Below are 27,398 nucleotides of genomic sequence, written 5' to 3' on the forward strand. Positions count from 1 at the left end.
TACAATTTCCAATTTTAATATTTATTTACAAGTAAATGCAATGTTCTGGTATTTGACGCTATTAGTAAGAATATAAAGACAGTATTTTAACTTTTATTATTTTAACTGGGGTCCATTATTTCAAGTGTTCTACGTGAGCTATATACAGAAATAGCAATTCAGCTATTTGTCAAATGGTTAAATGGTGTTTTTTTTATATCCCTGAGGATTTTTTCTTTTTTTAATTATGACAGAAATAACAATTTGGTTATTTCTCAAATGTTTCAATTTACTAAATTAAATTTCTTCTTTGTTCTTTCAATCTGCAATGCAGATTTCTTTCTTTTGTTTTGAACTATGCACAGAGTCGTATGACCTTGTTAGTGACGATCAGGAAGTCTTCATCTTGAAGTTCACGTAGGGCATCATCGAACATATCCTTCGTGATTGGCTGAAATAACAAATTAATAATTAAAGGATTGAACACAACAAAAAAACTAAAATGATTTTCACAATTATTTTTCTTAAGATTACCACAAACACCTGCACCTTTTTATTGGGAAGAAAATCTAATCAAACTGTGAAAATTAAATTCCAAAATTATAAACTGACAAAAACTATGAATAGTGTAGAAGATGTGTGTGTATATTGATGTATACATGCAAACGTACACACAAACTTTAAATTTTGTATATTCACCTCCTACTATATTTAAGTTTTAAAAATTAAAAATATTACTTAATTCCTACATTACGTTACAGTCACATGACAGTAGAAGAATTTTAAGCCATCCCATTGGATGTTTGGACCAGACTACTAACCATGGGGGGGGGGGGGGGGGGGTGCACTTGTTTGAGGACAGGTAATGTTGAAAAGAAAATATCAGGCTTTGAATTTAGGATTTGTTTTTAGGATTCTGCTACAGTGAAAAAATTATGTAATACAGATCATTTAGGATTCCGTCTCATTCTTAAGTTACCAAAATAAATTCACAGCCCATATACGACGTCATTTATGCTTACAAAGTCGGACTTCTCCCTGAAATCTTCATAGAGTTTCTGGTGTTTGAGCGTGACCAGTTTGCCCTTTTCTCCCTTTTCCTGTATGAGTCTCCGGAGAGCCTGCGACACCTCGGCCTTTCTCTTGCGCGCCGCTCCACTGATTCCCGTCGTCAGGATCGTAATGTCGATCTTACCAGTAGACGGGTCAACGGCAGCCTGTTTTAGAGCTTCTCTGTACAGTCTAGGAAAAAAAACACCCATTATCAAAGTGATGCAAAGGCCATACATGTCCCTTATTTAGCTCAAACTATTTTCACTTTCTAAGTTCAAGGGCCATAACTCTGTCAAAAAACTGGTAAATGGCCATGAAAGTCTAATATTATCTCTAGCTATTCACAATATTTCAGCTATCTTGAGGCATTTTTATAAACAAAATTTAATCCGGAAAACTAAGACAGACAGATGGACAGACACAGAGAGATGAAGACAAAATCTATATTCTCCACTAGTTGAAACCATATCGGGGGAAACCCCCCCAGGGAAAAGTCACTTCTCGCTCCAAATAATTTTTAACTCTGGTTAATCATTCTGTGTCTTGATAAAACATACCAGCAGTGTACCCCTAATTACTGTTGGTTTCCACACTGTTACCTTTTTGAAGATTTATCCACCAGTAATGATTGATTGAACTGTACCTTCTTTAAGGAACAGATATGTTCACCATTTTCTTGTAAATTGTCAATCACCTAATGCACATGCTATCAAAATGCACATGCTATCAAAATTAAGGACTAATCGGAAACCAAAATATCAACATGTGTACCTCTTGGATTCTTATGTGTACCTCTTGGATTCTTTGAGAAAACCGATACAAAATACTCTGCTTTTTCTTTAATTTGTAAATCACCTGATGTGCAAGTTAGTAAAACTAAAGATTAGTGGGCAACATCCAAACTAAATGTTTAGGTTAGTCTGGAAAATAATGTCACACATTCAAACTTTTATCAAGTCTGATGGCAATATATAATTGATGTATATCTTTAAAACAGTATTGCAAGTTTACAATATAAAATTAATGTATGCTAGTTTTTTATGATTGGTAGGGCTCACTAGACTGGTAATGTCCCCAAAACTGTGCACTGAATGTGCTTACCTCCTAGCTTCTTCGACATCAGCTATTTCAACAACTTCCGACAGCCTCATTCTGGCGTGGGACTCAGCAAGTCGAATGAGCGACTCCAGCTGTCGAGGGTATGCGGAGATCTGTCCACGGCTACTGCCCACCTTCCTCATCTCGACGTACGCCTGAATGAACGCCTGCCCAGCCTCCTCGCTTATCTTGGGCTGGATGTACCGCTTGGCATAGCCAATGTACTCCTTCAGAATGTTCATGTCCTGACAACAACAACAACAAAAGATTTGCTAAGCATATAGGTCTTGTTCATTAACCTTCCGAGTACTGCAGGCGAGATATCTCGCCCGACATCACGTCAGTCGACATACTGTACACTGTATACAGTGCATTCCCCAATTCATATTTCCTGCAGTTTTGCACACGACACTCCCCGGAAACGGAAATATAATAAAAGAAAAAAGATTTGTTTTCAAAATGGTGGCTTTTGATTTGATTTTTTCAATTGAAAATACCTTGAAATTTTGAGTTCAAAAAGTGGTTTTCGGCAAGTATTTTCGCTTGACAACAATGGCGGCACGTCGCCGTAATTTTCAGGGATCGATAGCTGATTGTGACAGCTAATTTGATAATAAATTTGATCGTTTTACCAACAAAAAACCCCCACCAAATATTGCAATATGAATCGTAGTTCAGGTTTAAAAAAAAATTCTGGTCAGAAAACCACTGTTATTGGGAATAATGGACATAAATACTGGACAGCTGGCCACAAATGCCCGTAAGTAAACACAATTTTTCTCTTTTTTTTGCCTAATTTTAATCACCATTAGCTGATCTAAAAATAATAAAAATGACAAAAAACCCACAAAAATAATACTTACAGATTCATATATGAACTTTATTTCATGTATTTATAAAACATTTAAGTGAATATATGTGAGTAAAAATTATAAACTTGTACCCACTCAACGTGGTTTTTGTTAAAAAGTAATCCAGTAGTCTAAAGGTTAACCATGGCAGTTGGCAATGTCGCAGTGTTTTCAATTTTACACAGCATTTATTTTGTGGTGGAACTAAGAATTTTGTATGTCACTTTCTTTATTATTTATCAACCTGTGAAAATTAACACTAAGTTCATTTGGATAAGTTACAATTGAGTGAAACACGAGTCTGACTTTGAAATGGTGAAATAACCTCTAAATATAGACTAAAACTGGACTTCATAGCTCTTACTTCTCAGACACACACGTGTTTTTAAAAATATGACAAATGCTTTAAAAACACTAGGATGACCAAAAACACTTCGAATGTACGGAAATAGATAATCTAAACGATAAAATCTAAGTAAAGTATGAATTTAGTTAACAAAAACGGTTCTAATAGAAAAAAATATGCCTTAGTGTTTAAAAACTAGGGTATGTCCCTTTAATAAATTATGTGTTGGTCATACCATGCATTCATCCTTGTCCTCCTCCGGGCTGCGGAAGTACAGAGATACGAGATGGTTTGCAAGACGTCTGTCGAACAATTCATCCTGAGGGTCGAGGATCAAAAAGATCAGGTCGAATCTGAAAACACAAATATTTCTTATTTGAACTGCAAATGAACGGTGATATAATAAAATTTCTATTATAACCATTACAGTTTAAAAGTGGAGAGTTTTGGTTAACACCACTAGAGCACATTGATTAATTAATCATTAAGGAAGAAAATGTTTTATTTAACAATGCACTCAACAGATATTATTTATGGTTATATGGCATCAGACATATGGTTAAGGACCACACGGATATTGAGAGAGGAAACCCGCTGTCGTCACCTCATGGGCTACTCTTTTCAATTAGCAAAAAGGAATCTTTTATATGTACCATCCCATACAGGATAGCACATACCACGACCTTTGATGTACCAGTTATGGTGCACTGGCTTAATTAATCATCAGCTATAGTATGTAAACAGTTTGCCAACTCCTACACAGTCTTTAGGGGACAGCTGCCACATTTTTCTATTAGTAGTAAGGTATCTTTCATATTCACTTTCCCACAGACAGGACAGCAAATACCACGACCATTGATATACTGGCTGGAATGAGAAACAGCCTAATGGGTCCACTGATGGGGATCGATCTCAGATCGACCGCGCATCGAGCGAATGCTGTACCACTTGGCTATGACCTGGCCCGCACACAGAAGAGAATTCCCGGCAGACTGACCTGGACAGCAGTGTGTGAGGAAGCTGGATATTGTCGGTGATCGTGCGGTTCTTGTTCCACTGCGACTCGATGGGATTCGCCGCTGCCAAGATGGACGTCCTCGCATTCAGAGAACAAATTATACCCGCCTTCGCTATCGACAGGGTTTGCTGTTCCTGAAGAATCAGAATTTTACAGAATTAAATCTCCTGCCATAAGTTGATATAGAGAATATTTTAATGTAACATTCAACATAATTTACTTTAAATGTTTTTAAATTAATAATCATAATAAATTGATATTAATGTATTTTTAAAACATGCATTAAGATGGACAGTGATAGATACAACTATTATCTGATCTAGGACTTGTGGTTCGTGAGAAATGGAGCTAAATATGAAAACGTAATGATGCTGTATGCAAAAGGAAGGAAGGAATGTTTTATTTAAAGACAGTCAACACATTAATATTTATATCTCGTTGGAGATATGGCTCTTCTTTTATATGCAGAATCCCAGACAGGATAGTACAAACCACAACCTTTGGAACGATGCAGAAGTTGAGTACACCCTGTATCTCACCGTTTAACTTTATCAAGAAGAGACAAAATACAGTGATATTTTCCAGTTATATATATGCATGAATCAGTGTGCGATTTTGAGGAGTCTGGGAGCCTGAAGCTCGCAAAAATAATATAGGACTCTCTAGCTTGGCTAGCATACGAGCCCGCATGGCTCATAAAAATTATTTGTACACATTACATTGATTCTTCTGGGAAACCAGTCTTGAATAGCAATCTTTTACTGGAGACGCATGGCAGGGCTTGCTGGGTTGGTGGCGGGCTCTAAAGATTTGCAAACAGTGAGTCCTTGTGACACATATATTTTTTAAACCAACATCGCACACTGCATGAATATTACTCCCATATAGAGTCCAGCTACAATCCAATACTTTATTTCTTAATGGCACACAATCATCTTGAAACTGGCGATCAATGCATTAAACAAAAAAAACTAAAAAAGTTTGTACATTAAATATTTTATGCCAATGGAGGTGGAAGAGAATCTAAAATCAATATTCTCTGTTCTCAAACTGTAATTTTTGACAAACACAAAAAAGATGTCTGTTGTATGATTTCAGTGTTTAAAATAAGGTTCTTCTGCAATGTGATATTTTTCTGTTTTAATAATGCTGTATGTTCAAAATTCCTAATAAAAACCGGAGAACTGCTACTAACCATAACTTCATGTAGAATTGATCGCGTACTGTCGCTCATCTTGTCGAACTCGTCGATACAGCACACACCATTGTCACTCAGAACCAGAGCGCCTCTGTGAAGGAAGTTAAAAGTCAATACTTTTGTCTACCAACACAACAGGAGCACATTGATGTATTAATTATCAGATACTGGATGTCAAATATTGGGTAATTTCTCAGTCTTAGAGAACACATGCCACATTTTTTCATTAGCAGCAAGGTGTCTTTTATATTCAAAGACAGGACAGTACATACTACGGTGAATGAAAGAATGAATGAATGAATGAATGCTTACGGAACATCACCCATTGGGGTCAAACAAAAGTATATAAACAAATTAAAAGTTGAAATAATTATTTTGTAAAAAAAAACCCAGTGTAAGTAGCAGTAATGAATAACAAATATTTAAAATATATTTGTATTATTTTATTTGACATGCACAAATTTTTAATAACAAAGCAGGGATAGCTCTGGAACTCACCAAATTCGCCAACTGCAAATTTTGAAAGCAGTTGGCAAATTTATTTTAGTTTGGCGAAATAATTACATGTAATAATTGATATTTTTGAGAAAATAACTGACAATTTCTGAAGTTTAATAAACAATTTGGCGAATTGTTTAGCTCACACAAAGCTAGCCCTGCAAATATTTATGCATGTAAAAATACATAGATAATCAAGAAAATATGATTTCAAACTCATGGAGCAGACGGTGTTCTTCACTGTTACTAACTATTGCTGCCGTTATTTAAATACGGACCAGGATATCTTGCCTACACTATTAACATCTTGCTCACTTACGTCTGTAATACTAGCTGCCTGGTCTCGGGGTCTTTCGTAACGTACGCCGTGAGGCCAACCGCGCTGGATCCCTTGCCGGACGTGTACTGGCCCCTAGGGACCAGGTTGTGGACGTACTGCAGCAGCTGAGACTTGCTGGTGCCCGGGTCTCCACACAATAGAATGTTGATATCAGACCTGCAACACAGCAAGGAAGAAACAGGTTTATACGGCGTTGGACATCATATAAAAAACCCACAGATGGTTCAAATCCCGTCAAAGCTGGCTCACACTTTCATTAATCTTTCTCATCTATCACCCCCTGCCTATCATTCTCATTATCTTAATATAAAAATAACTTTCCAATTTCTTCCACCATTTCAATCTGTTTCAACCCTTTCTGTCAGTTTCCTCCGACTTTGTCTTCTGAGCTGTCCACACCATCGGCTACCTGTCTCAACTTCCTCCACGGGTGCAGTTTCTGTGCATTTCCCTGCACCCACATCCTCTGCCGCTAATAAAGCTGGTCTGTCCCACGGCACTAACAACCGCTGTAGTAGGGGTGCATAGTAGGTGATTACAAGTGCCTCTTAACAATGCCAGAAGTAATTACTGAACACTCCCCGAAGTGGTCAGACTACTGGTTAACATTCTGGTACTGGTTCACATTTGTTTGTGATACTAATAACATTAAGATTATCAGAAACACAGAAAAAATTCACATTGATATTCTAAAAACCAAGTTGAAATAACCCATTTCATTATTGCATAACTTGCCATATAACCATGTAAATGATGTCCTGAATTTAATGTCGAATAAAAACTGGGTTACACAAAATTAGGTTCATACAAGCAACATATGGATGAAACTATTGTTAGAAGCCTGTGTTAATCAGAAATGCCCCTCACCCACCCCAGGACCTGCAACCCCTCACCCACCCCAGGACCTGCAACTCCTCACCCACCCACCCCAGGACCTGCAACTCCTCACCCACCCACCCCAGGACCTGCAACCACCCCACCCCAGGACCTGCAACTCCTCACCCACCCCAGGACCTGCAACTCCTCAAACCACCCCAGGACCTGCAACCCCTCACCCACCCACCCCAGGACCTGCAACCCCTCACCCACCCACCCCAGGACCTGCAACCCCTCACCCACCCACCCCAGGACCTGCAACTCCTCACGCAACCACCCCAGGACCTGCAACTCCTCCCCCACCCACCTCAGGACCTGCAACTCCTCCCCCACCCACCCCAGGACCTGCAACTCCTCCCCCACCCACCCCAGGACCTGCAACCCCTCACCCACCCACCCCAGGACCTGCAACTCCTCACCCACCCACCCCAGGACCTGCAACTCCTCACCCACCCCAGGACCTGCAACTCCTCAAGCAATCCAGGGACTGGACGTAGCCCAGTAGTAAAGCACTCGTTTCATGCACAGTCGGTGGGCCCATTGAGCTATTTCTCATTTCGGCCAATGCACCACAACTGGTATATCAAAGGCTGTGGAATGTGCTGTCCTGTCTGTGGGATAGTGCAAATAAAAGATCCCTTGCTGCTAATCGAAAAAAGAGTAGTCCATGAAGTGGCGACAACGGGTTTCCTCTCTCAATATATGTGTAGCCCATAACTTTATGTCCGATGCCATATAACCATAAATAAAATGTGTTGAGTGCATCGTTAAATAAAACATTTCCTTCCTTCAAGCAATCCATTTTAAAATATACCTGAATTTTCCTCGTCCAGAATTAGTGAAATCTTTACGACATCCACCAAAGAGCTGTAGCAATATTCCTTTTTTAATGTCATCGTTTTCATAAATGCTTGGAGCTGAAACAAAAAATCGAGATACCCGTGAAATAATTTGTGATAAAAACTGCAATAGCTTACCACTTCAACCATTATATTCTATTTCTTACGTACTCAGGGATGGAATTAGCTAAGTTGGTAGAGCTCTTGCTTGGGTCATGGGATCAAACCTCTTCAGTGGACCAACTAGTGCTCCACTACTGGTATATCAAAGGTCATGTTATGTGCTGTTCTGTTTATGGGTAAGTGCACATAAAGTTCCCTCGAGTTATCGAAAAAATTTAGCAAGTTTCCTCTAAATTACCAAATACTTGACATCCAATAGCCGATGATTAATTAATGTGCTATAGTTGTGGTGTTAAACAAAACAAACTTTTTACCTTAACTTACATATTCTGAAGAGAATTTTTTTTTTTTTTTTTAAACTTAAACCTCTTTTTAAACTTGTTGCAAAAGCCATGTTTTCAAAAACACCAATTAAATTTTAAACAATTGTTTCCTTTTCATTATAAGTCACACACACACACACGTATCAGTTCAATGAAAATAGTTATATGAATAAAGTATCGAAAGGTCTGTGAATGGATGATAATGGAAATTGTAATCTTGATAAATGTGTCGTAAGCTATGGATTTCCAGGTCTGTAATTCATGGCAACCAGGCTCGAACTTAACAACGGCAATTTGTCACAGAGATATAAATTGACGTCGGTAGAAAGCATCACCGACAGCACTTTTGTACCATCGATAAAGCTCCTCAACAATGGCAAAATGTATTCACCTATCTGCCAATATTTAACATTTGCACATTTGAAATAGGTCTACATACAGCAAAATAACCTTTTAGTCATGTTTATTTCTTGCAAATGTCACTTGTAAAAATTGCCATTGGCAGGCTCAAAATTGCCACAATTAAGCCATTTGACCTACGGCATTTGTTTAAAAATTGCCACAATTAAGCCATATGACCTACGGTATTTGTTTAAAAAATTGCCACAATTAAGCCATTTGACCTATGGTATTTGTTTAAAAAATTGCCACAATTAAGCCATTTGACCTATGGTATTTGTTAAAAAAATTGCCACAATTAAGCCATTTGACCTATGGTATTTGTTTAAAAAATTGCCACAATTAAGCCATTTGACCTATGGTATTTGTTTAAAAAATTGCCACAATTAAGCCATTTGACCTATGGTATTTGTTTAAAAAATTGCCACAATTAAGCCATTTGACCTATGGTATTTGTTTAAAAAATTGCCACAATTAAGCCATTTGACCTATGGTATTTGTTTAAAAAATTGCCACAATTAAGCCATTTGACCTATGATATTTGTTTAAAAATTGCCACAATTAAGCCATTTGACCCATGGTATCTGTTTAAAAAATTGCAGCAGGAGACAAATTCTTAAGTTTGAGCCCTGTGGCAACCTGTTAGCCGGCACTATGCCTGGTGTGACACTGATATGATCTCCACAATATCTTTACAAGCACTCACCGATAGCCCGAGCCAGTCTGTCGTAGATGTCAGGTTTCTGTGACAGCTCCTTGATCATGTCCACCGTGTCAGGGGGGTACAGCATGTCCTTTCTGAAGAGAAAATTATCAACTACCAATGTGTGCTTCGAAAATGCAACTTCTCAAAATACTTGGGAGTTAGAGAGGATACGTGAATTGTTCAACAACGGGGGTTTGATATTTCACACTCCTTGGATTGAATTTATAGGGGCTCCATGGCACAATCATGGTAGTATTAAACTAAATAAAATCTGGCTGGGTCAAAGTTCGAAATGCACCCAACTTTTAAGTCTTATCAATGGTGATAAATGTGTATTTGTTGTATAATTTTTTTTAGTTTAATCTAGGCAAAGAATGTATGCAATTTTATTTCATCTAGTACCACTATGTCAAGCAGCTGTGTGCTTGAAACATGGGATACCTATATTTGAAAAAAAAGTACTAAACTTTCGTGTGGAGCTAGGGTAGTTACAGATGCTACCAGTTATTTCTGAAATGAGCAGCGTAACCCCAATTTTTTCTGATTTACTTTAAGGGCGAGGAGTGGTAATATTTATATCCATCATGTGTATATCGATTGATATGCCACAGGTAGGAATTTTAGCCACGTATGTTACTATAGGATTTGATTTTGTGGTATATACCCTCATGGTCATGCCCCTAAAAATGCAAGGTGATGGTGAAGATGGAAAAAACCCCAAAGAAACTTGCTATCTCACCCCATATCCTCATCCTTCTGTTCGCGGAGTCTCTTCTGGTCGAGTTTGCGGAAGTGCACGACGTCGATGTGAGTCTTATACACGGACTTGACGTTGCTCATCCGTGGATTGACACGGAGCGGTGTCGCACGGTAGATCCCCGTCACTGTGACGCGGTCGCCCGGCTGGACAGAGTCAACCAGGTCATTGTGGGTGTACAAGATCACTGTGTGGGGGGTCTGCCCAGAGGGCATGTCCTCTACAACAAAGAAGGAAAGCTTAAAGACACCTCCATAAAGTTTTAAACTTCAGTAGAAAGAGAAAGTAAACAAATGATATTTCTTTAATAACACCTTAACACAAAACAAGAATTCCGCAGAATTAAATGTCTTGCCTACTGTAACTTATCCAGCACCATTTTTCGTTAGCAGGACAGATTATTTAATTTTATGTTATCTTAGAAAAAAGTAGACCACATATTACTTCTAATTTTGAGTCACATGAGTCACAGTACCTGGCGATTCCTGTAGTTTGACCATCTGTTTGTCGCTGAAGTGGGACCGGTTGTGGATGAGCATGAACGCGTGGTTGGTGTTGCAGTTTCGGCAGAGCGTCGGCTCGATGATGCGGCCGCGGTCAATCTCTACCATCGTGCTGTTGCCACACACGTTGCACTGGAAGAACGCCTCGCGCATCTCCGGAATCAGCGGAGACAGGCGGATCACCATACCCGCGATGGAAATCAGCTGATCAATGTCTGGAAATAACACCACAACACTTGGTTTTACCTAACAACCAGGGCTTCTACAATTTTTACAAAATACACTAGCCGTGAGATCAGTGATTCAAACATTTACTAGCCATGATAAAAAATTCACTAGGCCTACTTTACTTTAAGTTCATACAATTTTACTAATGAATAGTAAATATTGAATATGTCACCTAAAGAGAGAGGTATAGCTTAAAAACACTAACATTGGTGTGTGTGTGTGTGGGGGGGGGGGGGGGGGGGGGGGGCGCCAGGATGTTTATATTTACAAAATAGACAATTGCAACATTTGACTTTTTCTTTTTTTCACTAGCTGTCGGGCATAGCGATATTAGTCATTTACTAGCCCAACACTGAATATCACTAGCTATGGGAGTGGGGCTACTATAATCGAGAAGCTCTGCTAAAACTGTAGTCCGTCCATCTATGGACTATAGATTAGTGTGTCCTCTTAACAATTAGGTCTCACTGTAAACAAAAATGAGGGGAGTGATCGCTTGTTCCACCAACTTAGATTATGGGGAGCCATTTAAGAAGTTACCATACTCAGAAGCTCTGGAATATGGTGGCCTAATGCCCGAGACCAGTGGTGTTTAGATTCGGGCCACTAAAAATTACTTTGTGTGATCCTGATGGCAAATTAAATAAATTCCCATGCTAAGAGGAGTTAACAATTACTCTCCCAGTACTGGTCTCAGGGAAGTGATGTGGAGCAAGAACAATAACTCCCTATAAAGGCGCATTGGTCTGCAATTACAGTAATGTACACTAATAACGAACATGCTTAGAACGAACTATTGCTTAGAATGAACTGATTGTGAAGTCCCATTTTATCTCCCTATACATTAATAACCAACTTGTGCAAATGTGTAAAACGAACCCTGGCTATTACAAACTTATTATCAGGGTCCCTTCTTGTTCATTATAACAGTACTTTACTGTATATCAATAAATAGCTTTTTTCGCGACTGAAGGAATGGCCCTTAACGAAGGTGGTGCAGTGTTTTGCCTATCTCAGATTACATCGAGGAGCGTGTACAAACATCAAAAATGAAATTCTGTTACATATGGTCACGGACCACACAGATGAGAGAAAACCTGTTGGTGCAACACCATGGTTACATGTTTTATTAACAGAAAGGGGTCTTTTATACACACCATCCTACAGACAGGATAGCACATTCCATGACCTTTACTAAACTAGTTGCGGAACACGGAGCACAATATTTCATACATACATTCATTCTGTCAACAGGTCAGTTATGCAAGTTTAAATTTAAATGAACCACCAATCAGTTAAGTAGTTGACAATTACATTCTGAAATTAAAAGTTCAAGGTTTCAGAAGACACCTAATTCAAATGCAATTTTGAGACAACTGATTAAGTTATGTAGCTAAAAATCACATGAACAAATTTCCCGTTATCTACAATTTTTAAATATTACCCCCTAAGAGCACTTGCTGGAACAAAAAATGTGAATATATTTTAAGGTACTTGTTTGTAAACTGAAACAGATTTTTAAAATTCAGAAACGCCATCCAGCACTTACCCTCCGTCAATCACTTACCCTCCGTCAATCACTTACCCTCCAGCACTCATCCTCTAACACTTACCCTCTAACACTTACCCTCCGTCAATCACTTACCCTCCGTCAATCATCCTCTAACACTTACCCTCTAACACTTACCCTCTGTCAATCACTTACCCTCCGTCACTCACCCTCCGCACTCATCCTCTCACCCTCTAACACTTACCCTCCGTCAATCACTTACCCTCCAGCACTCATCCTCTAACACTTACCCTCTAACACTTACCCTCCGTCAATCACTTACCCTCCGTCACTCACCCTCCAGCACTCATCCTCTAACACTTACCCTCTAACACTTACCCTCCGTCAATCACTTACCCTCCGTCACTCACCCTCCAGCACTCATCCTCTAACACTTACCCTCCGTCAATCACTTACCCTCCGTCACTCACCCTCCAGCACTCATCCTCTAACACTTACCCTCTAACACTTACCCTCCGTCAATCACTTACCCTCCGTCACTTACCCTCCAGCACTCAACCTCCAACACTTATCCTCTAACACTTACCCTCCGTCAATCACTTACCCTCCGTCAATCACTTACCCTCTGTCACTCAACCTCCAACACTTATCCTCTAACATTTACCCTCCGTCAATCACTTACCCTCTGTTACTCACCCTCCAGCACTTATCCTCTAACACTTACCCTCCGTCAATCACTTACCCTCCGTCAATCACTTACCCTCCGTCACTCACCCTCCAGCACTCAACCTCCAACACTTATCCTCTAACACTTACCCTCCGTCACTCACCCTCCAGCACTCAACCTCCAACACTTATCCTCTAACACTTACCCTCTGGATTAAGAGACCTCATGTTCTTCGTTTTCTCCGCATTGAACGGCCGAACTTGAATCTGGTGCTCTAGAACGGTGTCGGGATATTTATCAAAGAACATTTCGTTGACGGCCATGTCAAACGTGGGGATCACTTCCTGCGGGTAACACACGAGCTGTCGATACAACTCGCTGTCAAACTCATTCAGGTGCTTGCAGTTTATGTTCAGGAACGGCTCTCCAATCACGTTAATCTGCCACACAAATAAGTAAATAGTCATACTCATTATAGTCTGTACCAACTGAGATAAAAAAAATTGCAAAACATTCCGTGTAAATGTTATTTTACAATACTGGTATGAAAATGAGATTAATCTATGTAATTTGATGGCAATTTGTAAAGAAACCTTTATATTTACAATGAATTTTTTTGTAAAAAAACTAAAATTTGGAGTTGGTATGGGTTTAAAACTCAGAATTGTTTTAATATAAGTTTCAACTTTATTCATTATAGATTTATATGCCAATTCATCAGTTCCCTTTTAACGCAAATAGACTATAACCATGGGCAACTTTACAAGAATTCCACAGAATTAATGTCAGGACATAACATACATAATTAATGAAAAAACTGAAAACTTCAATGTTGAACTTTAAAGGCAAAAGTTGCTGCAGTCTGCACCAAAAACGTAATACCTATATCTCACAAAAGTGAGACAAAAAGTGGCTTATAAATCTGATAGTAGCTAAAAGTTTTGATAAGCTTATTTCCATCTTCAGATGTGAAAGAATGGTTGCATAATATGTTGTACACCTAAATATAAATTGCCAAAGATTTAAATATTGATTTCTCAAGTCGTTACAATCAACCATAATACAACATGATGATTTTTTATTTTAATATAAATACTCTATTTCAGTCTTTGCCATGAGTAAAATCAAGGCAAGCTGTGGATGTTTTTAAAATTTGTAATTTAAAAGGCGGAAAAAAAAAGAAGTTTATTTTGTTTAATGACACCACTAGAGCACATTGCTTTATTAATCATTGACTACTAGATGTCAAACATTTGGCAATTGTGATAGCCTTGGAGAGGAAACCCGCTATATTTTTTCATTAGTTACAAGGGATCTTTTATATGCACCATCCCACAGACAGGGTAGTATATACCCACGGCCTTTGATATACCAGTCACGGTGCACTGGCTGGAAGGAGAAATAACCCAATGGGCCACCGACGAGGATCGATCCCAACCAAGTTAGCAAGTGCCAGGGCTAGCCCTGTTAAATAAAATTTATTTTAAAGTTTTATTACAAGATGATCAATTTGCCACTCTCCTAAAATGTTCAAGACAAGATTTTTCTGTCCAAATATGCCATATTGCTAATATTTTTGAAGTTTCATCTAACGACTGAATACTATAAGTATTTAAAACAATAATTACATCTATAAAGTACACCTACAAGCTGAAATCACTGTTTGATTCATCCTGTATTATGATTGTAACAAACCTCGGCCAGTTTCTGTAGATAATATGGTTCATTGATGTCCATCCCTTCAAACTGCTCATCCTCGTCAATGGACTGATCAACGAACCGTGTGAGGAATCGACGGAATTTCTCCTTGCAGTGACTGACGACGACATCAGTCCCCCAGATAACAAGCTGCGGACCGGCGGTCACATCGGAACCCAGTTCACTTGTCACACGTGTCGGCTCCTGAAAAATAGTCAAATAAACACATTTTTACTTCCAGTAAAAAGTTGTTAGTTTTGTGTTAAAGGGACCAAACCAAATAGCTGGAGATAATGGATTACAATTGATCAAGTGGGCTTCACCAATGTGATGAATGATAATAAAAATTCATAATGGATTGTTGACGACATGTTAACTGTAATGCTTTATGTGGTTTAAATGATGTGCATGTGCTAGTGTTAGAGTATGTACATAAAGCAAACAAATATTAAAAAGATATTAAAGTTAAAGTTAATTTTGGTTAACGACACCACTAGAGCACACCGATTTATTAGTTATCAGCTATTGATGTTAAACATTTGGTAATTCTGTCAGTCTTAGAGAGGAAACCTGCTACATTTTTCCATTAGTAGCAGGGATGTTTTACACGTGCCATCCCAGACAAGATAGCACATACTACAGCCTTTGATATACCAGTCGTGGTGCACTGTCTGAAACGAGAAATAGCCCAATGGCCCCACCAATAGGGATCGATCCCACACCGACCGCGCATTAAACGCGTTTTACCACTGGGCTACGTTCCGCCTCTTGAAAAGGTATTAGAGGTAAAATTAGCAGTCGGTAGGGACTATCTTGATAAATGCAACAAAATGTCCAATCCTAATACTTTAAGTCCATATTATGTTAGTGTAAGTTTAACCCAATAGTATAATCAAAAGTTTAATAAGTTGGTGCAAACTGAGCATAACTGATGATTGATGATGAAATTCAAACTCAAAAGTTAAAAGTTTATTTTGGAAGAAAATGAATGAATGTTTGTTGACACCACAGCAGAAAAAATATATCGGCTATTGGGTGTCAAACTATGGTAAATGCAAAAATAAAGTTAAAACATCAATATAAAAAGTCAACAGTTAAATTAAAATGCAATGTACAGAACTGTGCAAAAATACAAATATCACAGATAAGTAAAATTAAAATTTTGAATATAATTCAGTATTACGAAGAAATTTCAACAAAAGTTCAGGATGGAATCAAAACGATTTCATCACATTTTTGTATCAAATATATCTTTCCTAGTTTGCTCAAGATGATTGCATTGTTTTTGTTTAACACCACCACTAAAGCACAATGATTTATTAATCGGCTGTTGGATGTCAAACAGTTGGTAATTCTGACACATAGTCCTAGAGAAGAAACCCGCTACATTTTTCCATTAGTAGTAATTTGCCAAGGAATCTTTTATATACACCATCCAACAGACAGAATAGCACATCCAACCAGTTCCCAACATTGTTATCATAAAACCTGTTAGTAACAATTCCGGGGAACATCTTGATCAGTTTATTTGCTATACAAATTTCAGAGATTGTTACACAACTTTAAAATGTTAAACAGTAGTTTCTAATAAATTTTCAAACTGTTAGTTTACCGATGGTTCTGACCCTCCGATGACGACAGTTTTCATCTTCTTTGTGCTTCTGATGTCGGTCCGTTGTCTCACTGGTGTGGCCCCCAAGCCGGGCGTGCCTGGAGTACCAAGACCCCCACGGGAACTCGGGGTGCCGTAATTCAACGGAGAACTCAGATCTATCTCGCTCGTGGGCACTGGAAAATTTAACAAACTTTCTTTAAAATATATTAAACAGTTATTCTTAATTTAGATATAACAAACAATAATTGCCATTTAACCTTTTCACGGACTGCTCCCGGCTAATTGGCTAACCCCTGACGATGGCTTCCTTGACCTAATTAGCATAATTTGATTGTCTTTACTAATTTGGCTGTCATAGATTAAATTTTGTACGTAGATGCACAAACTTTTGGATTTAGTAGGATGGAAGGATAAGAGAGTTAGTGATGTAAAAAAAAAAAAAGTCACACAAAATCAATCTGTTTTTAACTAAATTTAAGTCCAATTTCTAATATGAGTGAATATAAATACATTTCAAATAGTTTTTATCCAGTGTATACATTTAGAAACACATTTATTATATTAATTTTTTTTTTACCTGTGTTTAGTTGAAATCAAAGTACACACATTTTGTCCAATTCACATTGTGAATAAACAATCCAAATGTCATAGAATTGTGTTCGTTATATATATAATACAGGTACATGTATCAGTAAGAATTGTGTTCGTTATATATATACTCTTCAAAAAAAGAAACGCAAAAGGGTACAAATGGGTTATAACTCCGATTTTATGTTTCCTACCGGTTCATGCTTTGTGAATATAAGGTCATTGCATGTCCCAAACACATTCCCACGGTTACATTCGATAAAACGCAGCTACTGTACAATAAAGTTCCAAAATGTGAATATTCGCAAAAACGCAGTCACGTGCAAACCATGTCACCACTGCACGTGCGTTGTCTGCACGTGCAACATGAACACCGACAGTATAAAAGTGCAGGGTGTTCGCTTGCCTGGCCTCTGTATCTGGCCGACAGTTGACAATCCAGGACATGCCACGTCTCAGTGAACCGCAGAGAAACAATGCCATCGGCCGACTAGACGCAGGCGAATCCAGAACGGCCGTTGCCAGGGCATTCCATGTGTCCCCAAGCACCATCTCCAAACTGTGGGACCATTACCAGCAACATGGATCAACACGTGACCTCCCTAGATCCGGTCGACCACGGGTCACTACCCCCGGGCAGGACCGCTACATCCGGGTACGCCACCTTCGGGAACGATTGACTACTGCCACCTCCACAGCCGCAGCAATACCAGGTTTGCGCAGGATATCCGACCAGACCGTACGGAACCGCCTACGTGAGGTAGGAATTCGTGCCAGACGTCCAGTTCGAGGTGTCATCTTAACACCACAACACCGTCGACTCCGACTGCAGTGGTGCCAGATTCATCGACAATGGCCTCAACTGCGATGCAGACAGGTGTGGTTCAGTGACGAGTCCCGATTTCTGCTCCGACGTCATGATGGAAGATGTCGCGTGTATAGGCGTCGTGGTGAACGTTATGCGGCAAACTGCGTGCAGGAAGTGGACAGATTCGGCGGGGTAGTGTCATGGTGTGGGCAGCCATCTCACACACTGGCAGAACTGACCTGGTCCACGTGCAGGGCAACCTGAATGCACAGGGCTACATTGACCAGATCCTCCGGCCACACATCGTTCCAGTTATGGCCAACGCCAACGCAGTGTTCCAACATGACAACGCCAGGCCTCACACAGCACGTCTCACAACGGCTTTCCTACAGAACAACAACATTAATGTCCTTCCTTGGCCATCGATATCACCGGATTTGAACCCAATTGAGCATCTATGGGACGAGTTGGACCGACGCCTCCGACAGCGACAACCACAGCCCCAGACCCTGCCCGAGCTGGCAGCAGCCTTGCAGGCCGAGTGGGCCACCATCCCCCGGGACGTCATCCGTACTCTGGTTGCTTCAATGGGCAGGCGGTGCCAGGCAGTTGTCAACACACGCGGAGGCCACACCCGGTATTGACTCCAGATGACCTTGACCTTGGTGGTGTGTCCTATCACTTACTCACAATGGACTAGAGTGAATTGTGAACAATCCTGCAACATTTGGTAATTATCGGACTCACCATTCAATAATTAAATCAATTCTCCAAATGTTACGACAATGTGGTTTTGCGTTTCTTCTTTTGAAGAGTATATAATACAGGTACATGTATCAGTAAGAATTGTGTTCGTTATATATATAATACAGGTACATGTATCAGTAAGAATTGTGTTCGTTATATATATAATACAGGTACATGTATCAGTAAGAATTGCATAGTTACAATTTAGAAGCACCCTGCAAAAAGGTAAACAGGTGAACTGAACAGGTAAATACCAACAGGTGAAAAGTAATTAGCGAGGTCACACTAGTGCCATGTCCACATTATGAATAAACAATCCAAATTTCACACAACTGTATTTGTTATAACATAGAAACAGCCCCATGTCCACATTGTGAATAAACAATCCAAATTTCACATAACTGTATTTGTTATAACATATAAACAGCCCCATGTCCACATTATGAATAAACAATCCAAATTTCACACAACTGTATTTGTTATAACATAGAAACAGCCACATGTCCACATTATGAATAAACAATCCAAATTTCACACAACTGTATTTGTTATAACATAGAAACAGCCACATGTCCCAATAAGAATTTTATACAGTCAGAACTGTATTTGTTATAACATAGAAACAGCCACATGTCCCAATAAGAATTTTATACAGTCAGAACTGTATTTGTTATAACATGGAAACAGCCACATGTCCCAATAAGAATTTTATATAGCCAAAGTTTAGAAACACAAAAAAGTTGTTAGGTAAACATCAACAGCAGAACTGTAATTAGCGTCTCCACACATAATTTGTTCACATTGTGAATAAACAATCCAAATATCACAGAATCGTGTTACACTAGTATATATAGGTACATGTATCAATAAGAATTACAGTCACAGTTTAGAAACATAAAAAAGTAGCTGTACATGTAAATACGTGAACTATACAGGTAAATGTTCACAGGTGAACTATCTCCAGTATACCACTTTGGTGTGAAAATCACGGAAGCATGTGGCACCTTTCTTGATGCACAGGTAGGTGTTACAACCACTACATTTGAAAACTGTCTTCGTTAGTTTGAAGGGGTTATCTTTTCGGGATAACCTTCCATGTGCATTTGAATGCACATGGTGCTTCTTTGTACAAACGACACAGGTGTGGTTTGTGCTGTCTGTATCATCTGTGGTTGGAAAGTGAGAGCCTACATCCAGCAGGCAACCAGGAATCTCATTATCCACACTTGCTCTTTTCCTTTTTTTCCGAACAGCTCTGTTCTCGCCAACCAGAGAATGAACCAATTCATCAATGAACTGCTGAAAATCTCTTGCTCTTCCCCTGTCAGGTGTGTGGTTGATCACATGACCCTCGATGACATAAGCATTGAAAACACACCACAATAATCCCCCTTCAGTACCAGACGGATGTACCACCTGTACTGTTTTGCAGATTTTCAATAATGACACATCTGATCATTCCAATCAGCGCCTCCAATTTTTGCACTGTATTCCTTTATTAGTTTCAGACAGCAAATTTCTTCAAAAATTCCTCGTTTGTTTCGATGCGAAACGATTTAAATATCTGGCTGGTGCACTGTTGAAAGAAGGTGCACCAGTCGGTTATCCTTCCAAACCAACATCGACATTCCATCTGACATCATCCACTTACTTTCGCCCCTTCTAAGGTATCTATCTTTGACATCGGCCAGCTGTTGAGGATAACCGTTTCTGTTCTTGCAAACAGTTCCAACAATTCCTATTGCACGACACTTTATATTGTGAGCAAGGACAGGGTTTGTATAAAACAGAATATGTCCCGTATTTTCAATCCCTTTCATCAAATTGAGAACAACAGCTGTTGTTAGGCCAATATTTTCTCCTTCAAAAATACTGTTCTTTGCAATATATATTTCAAACCTGTAGTAGTATGCTGTTGCAGAATCGCAAAGTAAAAATGCCTTTATTCCCCATTTTGTCGGTTTTGATTTGATGTATTGTTTCATCCCCAGTCTGCCCTTGAAACGGATCATGCATTCATCAATAGATATGTGTTGGGAGGGATAATATTCAGACTCAAACTTATCTTGAATGTACGACAGGAAAGGTCCGACTTCATACATCAGTTTTGTCTGCAACAGTTTCATCACAAAAATTTAAATATCGACCGAGTTGAATGTATCGGCGGTACGTGATAACTTTTCCAAAACCTGGTGTATGAAAGATCCATCTGTCTGGTATTTCACAAAAATAGCTCTCAATTCTGGGGCAGTCAACACACATCAGCATAGCAAGTTGGATACCAAAGTAGCTTTTTATTTCCAGCAAAGATGGCTGAATCCATTCAGCTTTGTTTCCTGGATCGGTAGCTATTTTGGAACACGCATTTTTGTCAGTCCAGTCGCATATTTGTTCAAAAAGTTCATCAGTAAAGAACAACTGAAAGTACTGAAGTGCCAAGCAGCTTCCGTCGAAAATCCGCATTGGACCTGGTCATCCTGAATAAACAATTGACATATCATCCGATTGTTCATTACGAAAATCAAAATGCGGATCCTTCTCAAAGTCCGGTAAAAAACCCATCAAAATTAATTTCCTCATCGTCGTCTTCCAACATGGCCAAAATATGTTTTCACCCCACGTCTTGTTCATCACGAAATAAAACAAAATCCTCATTAATTCGCTGTCTGATGTACTGTCCTCGGATTCAGACATTGTTGACAATTTTTTAACACTTTGTGAAAAAAATATCATTAAAAATCGAAAAATACACCAATTTGATAAAGAATTTCTCTCAGTACGCGGCCATGCTTATTTTGAACGGAAGTAGTATAAAACGGAAGTCATTGTGTGTAATGTTATTACTAATTTGGAGGGAAATTCAAAGCAAGTTCCTAATCCCGGTATAGCGGGATTCGTCGTCAGTTTTAACAATCGCAGATCCTGATACAGAGGGATTCGTTGCTGTAAGGGTTTATATATATTAAATATTTAAGATATTTCCATAATGATACCATATAAATTCACATGGTATGGCAATCTAAAAATTACTCTCCTTGAACTATAGACTCAAAGGAGAGAGTGATTGGGACAGAGCACATTTAATATTGGGTTTTTTTCACAAAATTTCTAAGAAATACTCTACATATCTGAAAACTGGCTCAAACTAAATGAGTTCCAGTATGAGACAAGAGGGAGCAAGTATGTTGGCTCCCATTAAATGGTACGGTCTGACTCAAGCATAACTATGGTACAACACAAACCTCTATTTTGAGGACTTGAAAACAGCGACTCCTCCCCTTGTTGCCCGGACAACGGGGTCATCGGCATCTGTGCGAGTTCACTGCCGGGTGACGCATCGACACGTCTCCTCTGCGACGGTGGGGAGCTGGCACCCTCGTCATTCTTGTTTTTACGTGCACTCTTTCGGGAAGATGATGCTAATTAAAAGAAATTTCAATTTACATGCTTAAAACTGAATACAATTCTGCAAATGTATCCTAAAATATTACCAAGATCAGGCCATAGGATTTCAAATTTCATCTGGAAATATTTTTTGGTTCCGTGCCTTGTGATAATGGGAACCCATCGAAAACTGTTTTTTAAAAATAATTAAGTATATTTTATTTTCATTAAATAATCATACTCGATATAATAATCATGGGAAACGAAATTTTGGTTCCATGATTTTACCGACACGGTACCGGAAATAATTGTTTCTGTGAAAACTGAGAACATGCAAGATATGCTATTTAAATTGATGTCTGTAAACAAGAGGCAAAAACACAAGTGGAAATGTGGTCATATATGAGCTTTTAAGCATTTAATCTTTATGTTGTGACCTGTCATTCATTAATACAGGACTCAGAACTTAACTTAGGCCCCAACAGCAACTGCTGTAGCTGCGATATGAACTGCCATAGTTCAGGGGCTTTACTGATTATAGTTTTCTGCAGCTGAACCAAAATTAATGCCATCGACTGATAAGATAATTGTTTTGTTTTAATATTTTACTAACTTATTTGTTACACCTTATTTGTTTAAAATTCCTCTAGGCAGGACCAAAATTGCCACTGGTGAGCATTTTGCTTATGGCAAAAACATTTCACAATTTGATAAAAAAAAACCTTTCAAAATTACTATTGATAAAAATATTTTAAGTTTGAGCCCTGTAATGGTCATTTACCTAAATAAATATAAATAAATACTATATTTTGCAAAAAATGTTTTGCTGATGAAAACAGATATTCAACTTACGAGTACTGGCCCCTGATCTTGTACTTCGACCCGATGCTAGAAAACAAAGTATTATTGTTATTGTATAAATGGTCAAAGAAATTTCAGGTAAATATTCATACATCCATGACGGCCTCAGGTGAAGTAAAAAAAAGAAGGGACAAAATGCAAGGATTCAAAATCAAGTTTTTGAAATATTTATATATAAAGCATCAGTCTTTGTCATGAGCAAAATCAAGATGAGCTGAAGATCACTCTCCTAAAATAATGCAAGGCAAGCAGTTTCACGAAGTTTGAAATAAAAGTTATTAAAAAAAATTATTCCGAGGCGATACATTTGCTGCTTTCTTTTTTTTCGGGGCAAGTGTGGAGGAAAGCGGGAGTATTTGCTGGCAAAGATTGATGCATGGCATGGTTTATCTGGGATTTTATAAAACAAAAACAAATCACAGACTATATCCTGCTGGTCAGTTTATCGATGGGTGGGTTGGGTGTGAAGAGAGATTTAACCTCGATGGGTGGGTGGGGTGTGAAGAGAGATTTAACTTCGATGGGAGGGTGGGGTGTGAAGAGATTTAACTTTGATGGGTGGATAGGGTGTGAAGGGAGATTTAACTTATGATAATAATTCTTACGTGTGCTGGCTGCAGACCTTGTACTGCGTCTGGATGCTGTAAAACAAAATATATAAATCAATAAAATAATATTTAAACAAATTTATTACCCATATGGTTAAAAATATCTTGATACATATTAAAGTGATACGTCCTACCAAAACACTAAGTAGGACGTCGTCAATACTTCGACGTCACTGATTGATGCCCTACAACCTTACAGGGCCGTCAACCAAAACGAGTAATATAAATTGAGATCCATCATGAGTAATAAACAGGATATTAAACTCGCTACCATTTTGTATCATGTTTATGTCCCTCATGGAATAAACATAATACGAAACGGAAGCTTGTTTAATATCCTATAAATATATGTCTGTGTATTACAATTCAGTTTTACAACTATAATTTTTTTTAGAAAGAGTTCAACCTGTACCCCTCTATATCAAAGTCTCTAAGACTAACCCTAAGCCTAACCTTAAAACAAACTGTAATCGTTGAAAGGGGCAATGGGTCGAACTCATGCCAAAAAATTTACGTTTTTTATGCCGGCCACAGTGTGTGAAATGGGATGCGGTGAACTCATATGGAAACTAACTCGTATGAATGGAAAACTTGTATGGAAAAAATAACGGTGAACTCGTATGGGGATGTATGGATATGTAGATATACTTTGATATTTCTCTTAAATGTGTATTTTGACACTTGTTTTGTATACATGCTTCTTATTTATGTCCCCATCAATCAACTATTTGCGTGTTAACCGCAGTTTGTGCGTCAACGGCAGTCACCTATAATCAAAACATGCATGTCATTAGACTTATTTCCTGCGACAGAAACCGTAAACAATGCATGCATGTTTTGCGTTTCTCACTAGCCCAAACTTAAAAACCACTAGCCACGGACGTTGGGCTAGCGAATTTGTCGAACTCTGCATAAAAACTACACACAAGTTGCTATACAGTATTGGATATATCAGTTTGTAATTTCCATATGAGTTAACTTGTGGATTTCCATACGAGTTCACTGCATTTTCCCCCATACGAGTAAGTTTTCCATACGAGTTCACCGCAAGCCATGTGAAATTAGCCGCCTCCTTCTAACTTGAATCATATTCATTATTATTGTGTATTATTCAATGGCATAAAAAACCGGCTTGCGGTGAACTCGTATGAAAAACTTACTCGTATGGGGGAAAATGCAGTGAACTCGTATGGAAATCCACAAGTGAACTCGTATGGAAGACTTACTCGTATGGGGGAAAATGCAGTGAACTCGTAAGGAAATTACAAACTGATATATCCAATACTGTATACTATATAGCAACTTCAAGAACTTGTGTGTAGTTTTTATGCAGAGTTCGACAAATCCGCTAGCCCACTATTTATTATTCATTGGATGCTTGTTACAGAATAAATTAAACATGATTGAACATACTTCGAACTAGCCCGAGTACTCTGACTGTAAGAGAGCTAGACGGACATTTGGACATCATTAGAGCGTATTTATGTCCAAATGTCCGTCTAGCTCTCTTACAGTCAGAGTACTCGGGCTAACTTTGAACATACGGGTGACATGAAAATAGGTGACTGTCGTTGACACACAAACTGCGGTTGACACGCAAATAGTTGACTGATGGTGACATAAATAAAAAGCATGTATACAAAACAAGTGTCAAAATACACATTTAAGAGAAATATAAAAGTATATCTGCATATCCATACATCCCTATACGAGTTCACCGTTATTTTTTCCATATGAGTTTTCCGTTCATATGAGTTAGTTTCCATACGAGTTCACCGCATCTCTAAAAAAAACATATCCCAATGACTCAATTGCATTGATTTTTCAAATCTTATAAAAAATGGGACAGACAAAAAAGAGCACATAAATCCTATTAGCATAATAACTGGATTGTTAATTTTGCACATTATACATGTTCCTTACAGTTTTTGTCTAAAATTCAGCTTGAACATCTTGTTTAAAATATATCTTACGTGTTTTGTTACCATCTTCATGATCTTGATTTTCATTTGGACTCCCTGGTTCCGATGATCTGCCTCGTTTGCTACGACGAGGAGTTGTACCTGGCGATGACATCTTCCGTTAGAACTTAGAACTAGAAGAACACATTTAGAAGAAAAAAAATATATTCATTATATTGACAGTCGGCCTAATCGGATGACCAATATGGTTCGAGTATCAAGATGCACTGATCACAAAAATTATAATGATTAATGAAAATAATGCATTGTTAACAAAACATTAAACTCGATTAGTGTAACAAATTTAATTAATAATTCGAATGCATGTTAACTGCTTTGAAGTTAACAAAGAGCTTAGGCCATGGATAACAAAAATTAGTCAAAATTAATGGTCAATGAAAACAATAAAACAAACGCAACAAAATACGCCTGGAATGTATAAAACAAACCATTCAGAAAGTCACTACAAATCTTGATGTTAATACTTGGACAATATTACATTCATTTCATAATAATTTATAAATAAATCGTAAATACCTTGATAAACTTTCCCGCAATAATATCACGTGTTCAAAAAACGCGGGAAAGGGTATGCATGAAATTTAGAGCACAACAAACAAACGAAATAGGATCTCTATAAAACTTAAAGTTAGTACTGTTTAATCATAAGCTTTTGGAGGTTAAACAGTTGGTAATTATGATTCGTAGTCTACAGCTCAATCTGTAGAGGGCTCGTCTGAGGTGTTTGGGTCGGAGGATCGAACCCCCTCAGTGGACTCATTCAGTAATTGGAGTGTTCCAGTCTCAACCATTCTTTCGATAGGAAAATGGCTAATTAAAGACCCCTTCCTGATAGTGCTAATGCAAAAATGTATAGTGGGTTTCCTAATTCACTCCTCAAAAAAAAAAATCATGGCACGGTCTGATGCGTTCGTCTGATGTGATTGGATCATTTCCTCAATACTACTATAGCAAAAGTCATGGTATGTGTTGTCGTGTCTGTAGGAAACAGCATCTGAAAGATTAGTCCGAACGGACGTTAAAGTGTGGTTCTTAACAAAAGTATTGCCTTAATGTACGCACTGCACTAATGAAAGATTATCGCTGCTAATAGAAATTTTAAAGACTCTGTGTCAGATGTTTAATATCCAGTAATCAATATAACTTTAAATAAAACATGTATACTTTATAGGCACTTGCAGTGGTTCAAAGAATGCCGACGTCTAGAGGGATGCAGTCGATTCGTCCACTGGACAATTCGTCCACTGAGGAACTCGAGACGATTCGTCCACTACAAAAAAAATCAGTTCCGGACGATTCGTCCACTGGGTTTTTATTTCCCCAGTACATTTCGTCCACGGACTAAATAATGTGTACTACATGTACGTGGGGGCTAAATAAATTATTAGATATATTTTACCCCGTATTTTTTTTGTTGTGTCATAAATGTACAAAGGTGAAAATAAATTATATTGCATTAGATTACGCTTGGTAGATGTTTTTGTAACAATGCTCTGCAGGCATAATTCTTTGGCGTTTCTATTTATTACCACATGTGACCCTCCCCCCCCCCCCCATTGTACTACAAGTGAACATATTGTGACCTATGATGTACCCAAAACCATTGATATGTATGATGTAAATAGCCAAATACCACATGTGACCCCCCATTGTACTACGAGTGAACATACTGTGACCTATGATGTACCTAAAACCATCAAAAGCACTACCTCACTCTCCGAAGTTTCTGGCAGGAGTGGAAGTGGAAGTGGAACTCTATTTACGTGCCCCTATCCAATCAAGGTTCAGGCACGCC

The 27,398-nt window shown here is 38.4% G+C and overlaps 1 protein-coding gene across 1 annotated transcript; it reads right to left on the bottom strand.

The window, feature by feature from the left end:
* Nucleotides 1-26,146, bottom strand: LOC121388818 (DNA replication licensing factor MCM4-like). The gene is made up of 19 exons (XM_041520326.1): nucleotides 26,120-26,146; nucleotides 25,595-25,716; nucleotides 23,619-23,654; nucleotides 23,005-23,040; nucleotides 22,011-22,187; nucleotides 16,623-16,798; nucleotides 15,008-15,214; nucleotides 13,518-13,752; nucleotides 10,880-11,122; nucleotides 10,387-10,624; nucleotides 9,648-9,739; nucleotides 8,072-8,174; nucleotides 6,361-6,537; nucleotides 5,541-5,634; nucleotides 4,325-4,479; nucleotides 3,563-3,680; nucleotides 2,134-2,375; nucleotides 1,002-1,221; nucleotides 1-430 (listed from the first exon to the last, which is right to left on the bottom strand). The coding sequence occupies exons 2-19, from the start codon at nucleotides 25,695-25,697 to the stop codon at nucleotides 335-337; spliced, it is 2,748 nt and encodes a 915-aa protein (XP_041376260.1). The 5' UTR covers nucleotides 25,698-25,716; nucleotides 26,120-26,146; the 3' UTR covers nucleotides 1-334.
* Between the last annotated feature and the right edge of the window lie 1,252 nt (nucleotides 26,147-27,398).

Source organism: Gigantopelta aegis, chromosome 14 (genome assembly GCF_016097555.1).
Source record: "Gigantopelta aegis isolate Gae_Host chromosome 14, Gae_host_genome, whole genome shotgun sequence".
Taxonomy (NCBI): domain Eukaryota; kingdom Metazoa; phylum Mollusca; class Gastropoda; order Neomphalida; family Peltospiridae; genus Gigantopelta; species Gigantopelta aegis.

Bases quoted from the DNA above. Each gene is read 5' to 3' on its own strand.
- LOC121388818 (XM_041520326.1), bottom strand. From the start codon at position 25,697: ATGTCATCGCCAGGTACAACTCCTCGTCGTAGCAAACGAGGCAGATCA. The intron at 22,188-23,004 runs GTAAGTTGAATA...TCTTTTAATTAG, and splicing joins AAGATCAGGGGCCAGTACTC to CATCATCTTCCCGAAAGAGT. The intron at 10,625-10,879 runs GTACTGTGACTC...TCTTTGTTGTAG, and splicing joins CAAACTACAGGAATCGCCAG to AGGACATGCCCTCTGGGCAG.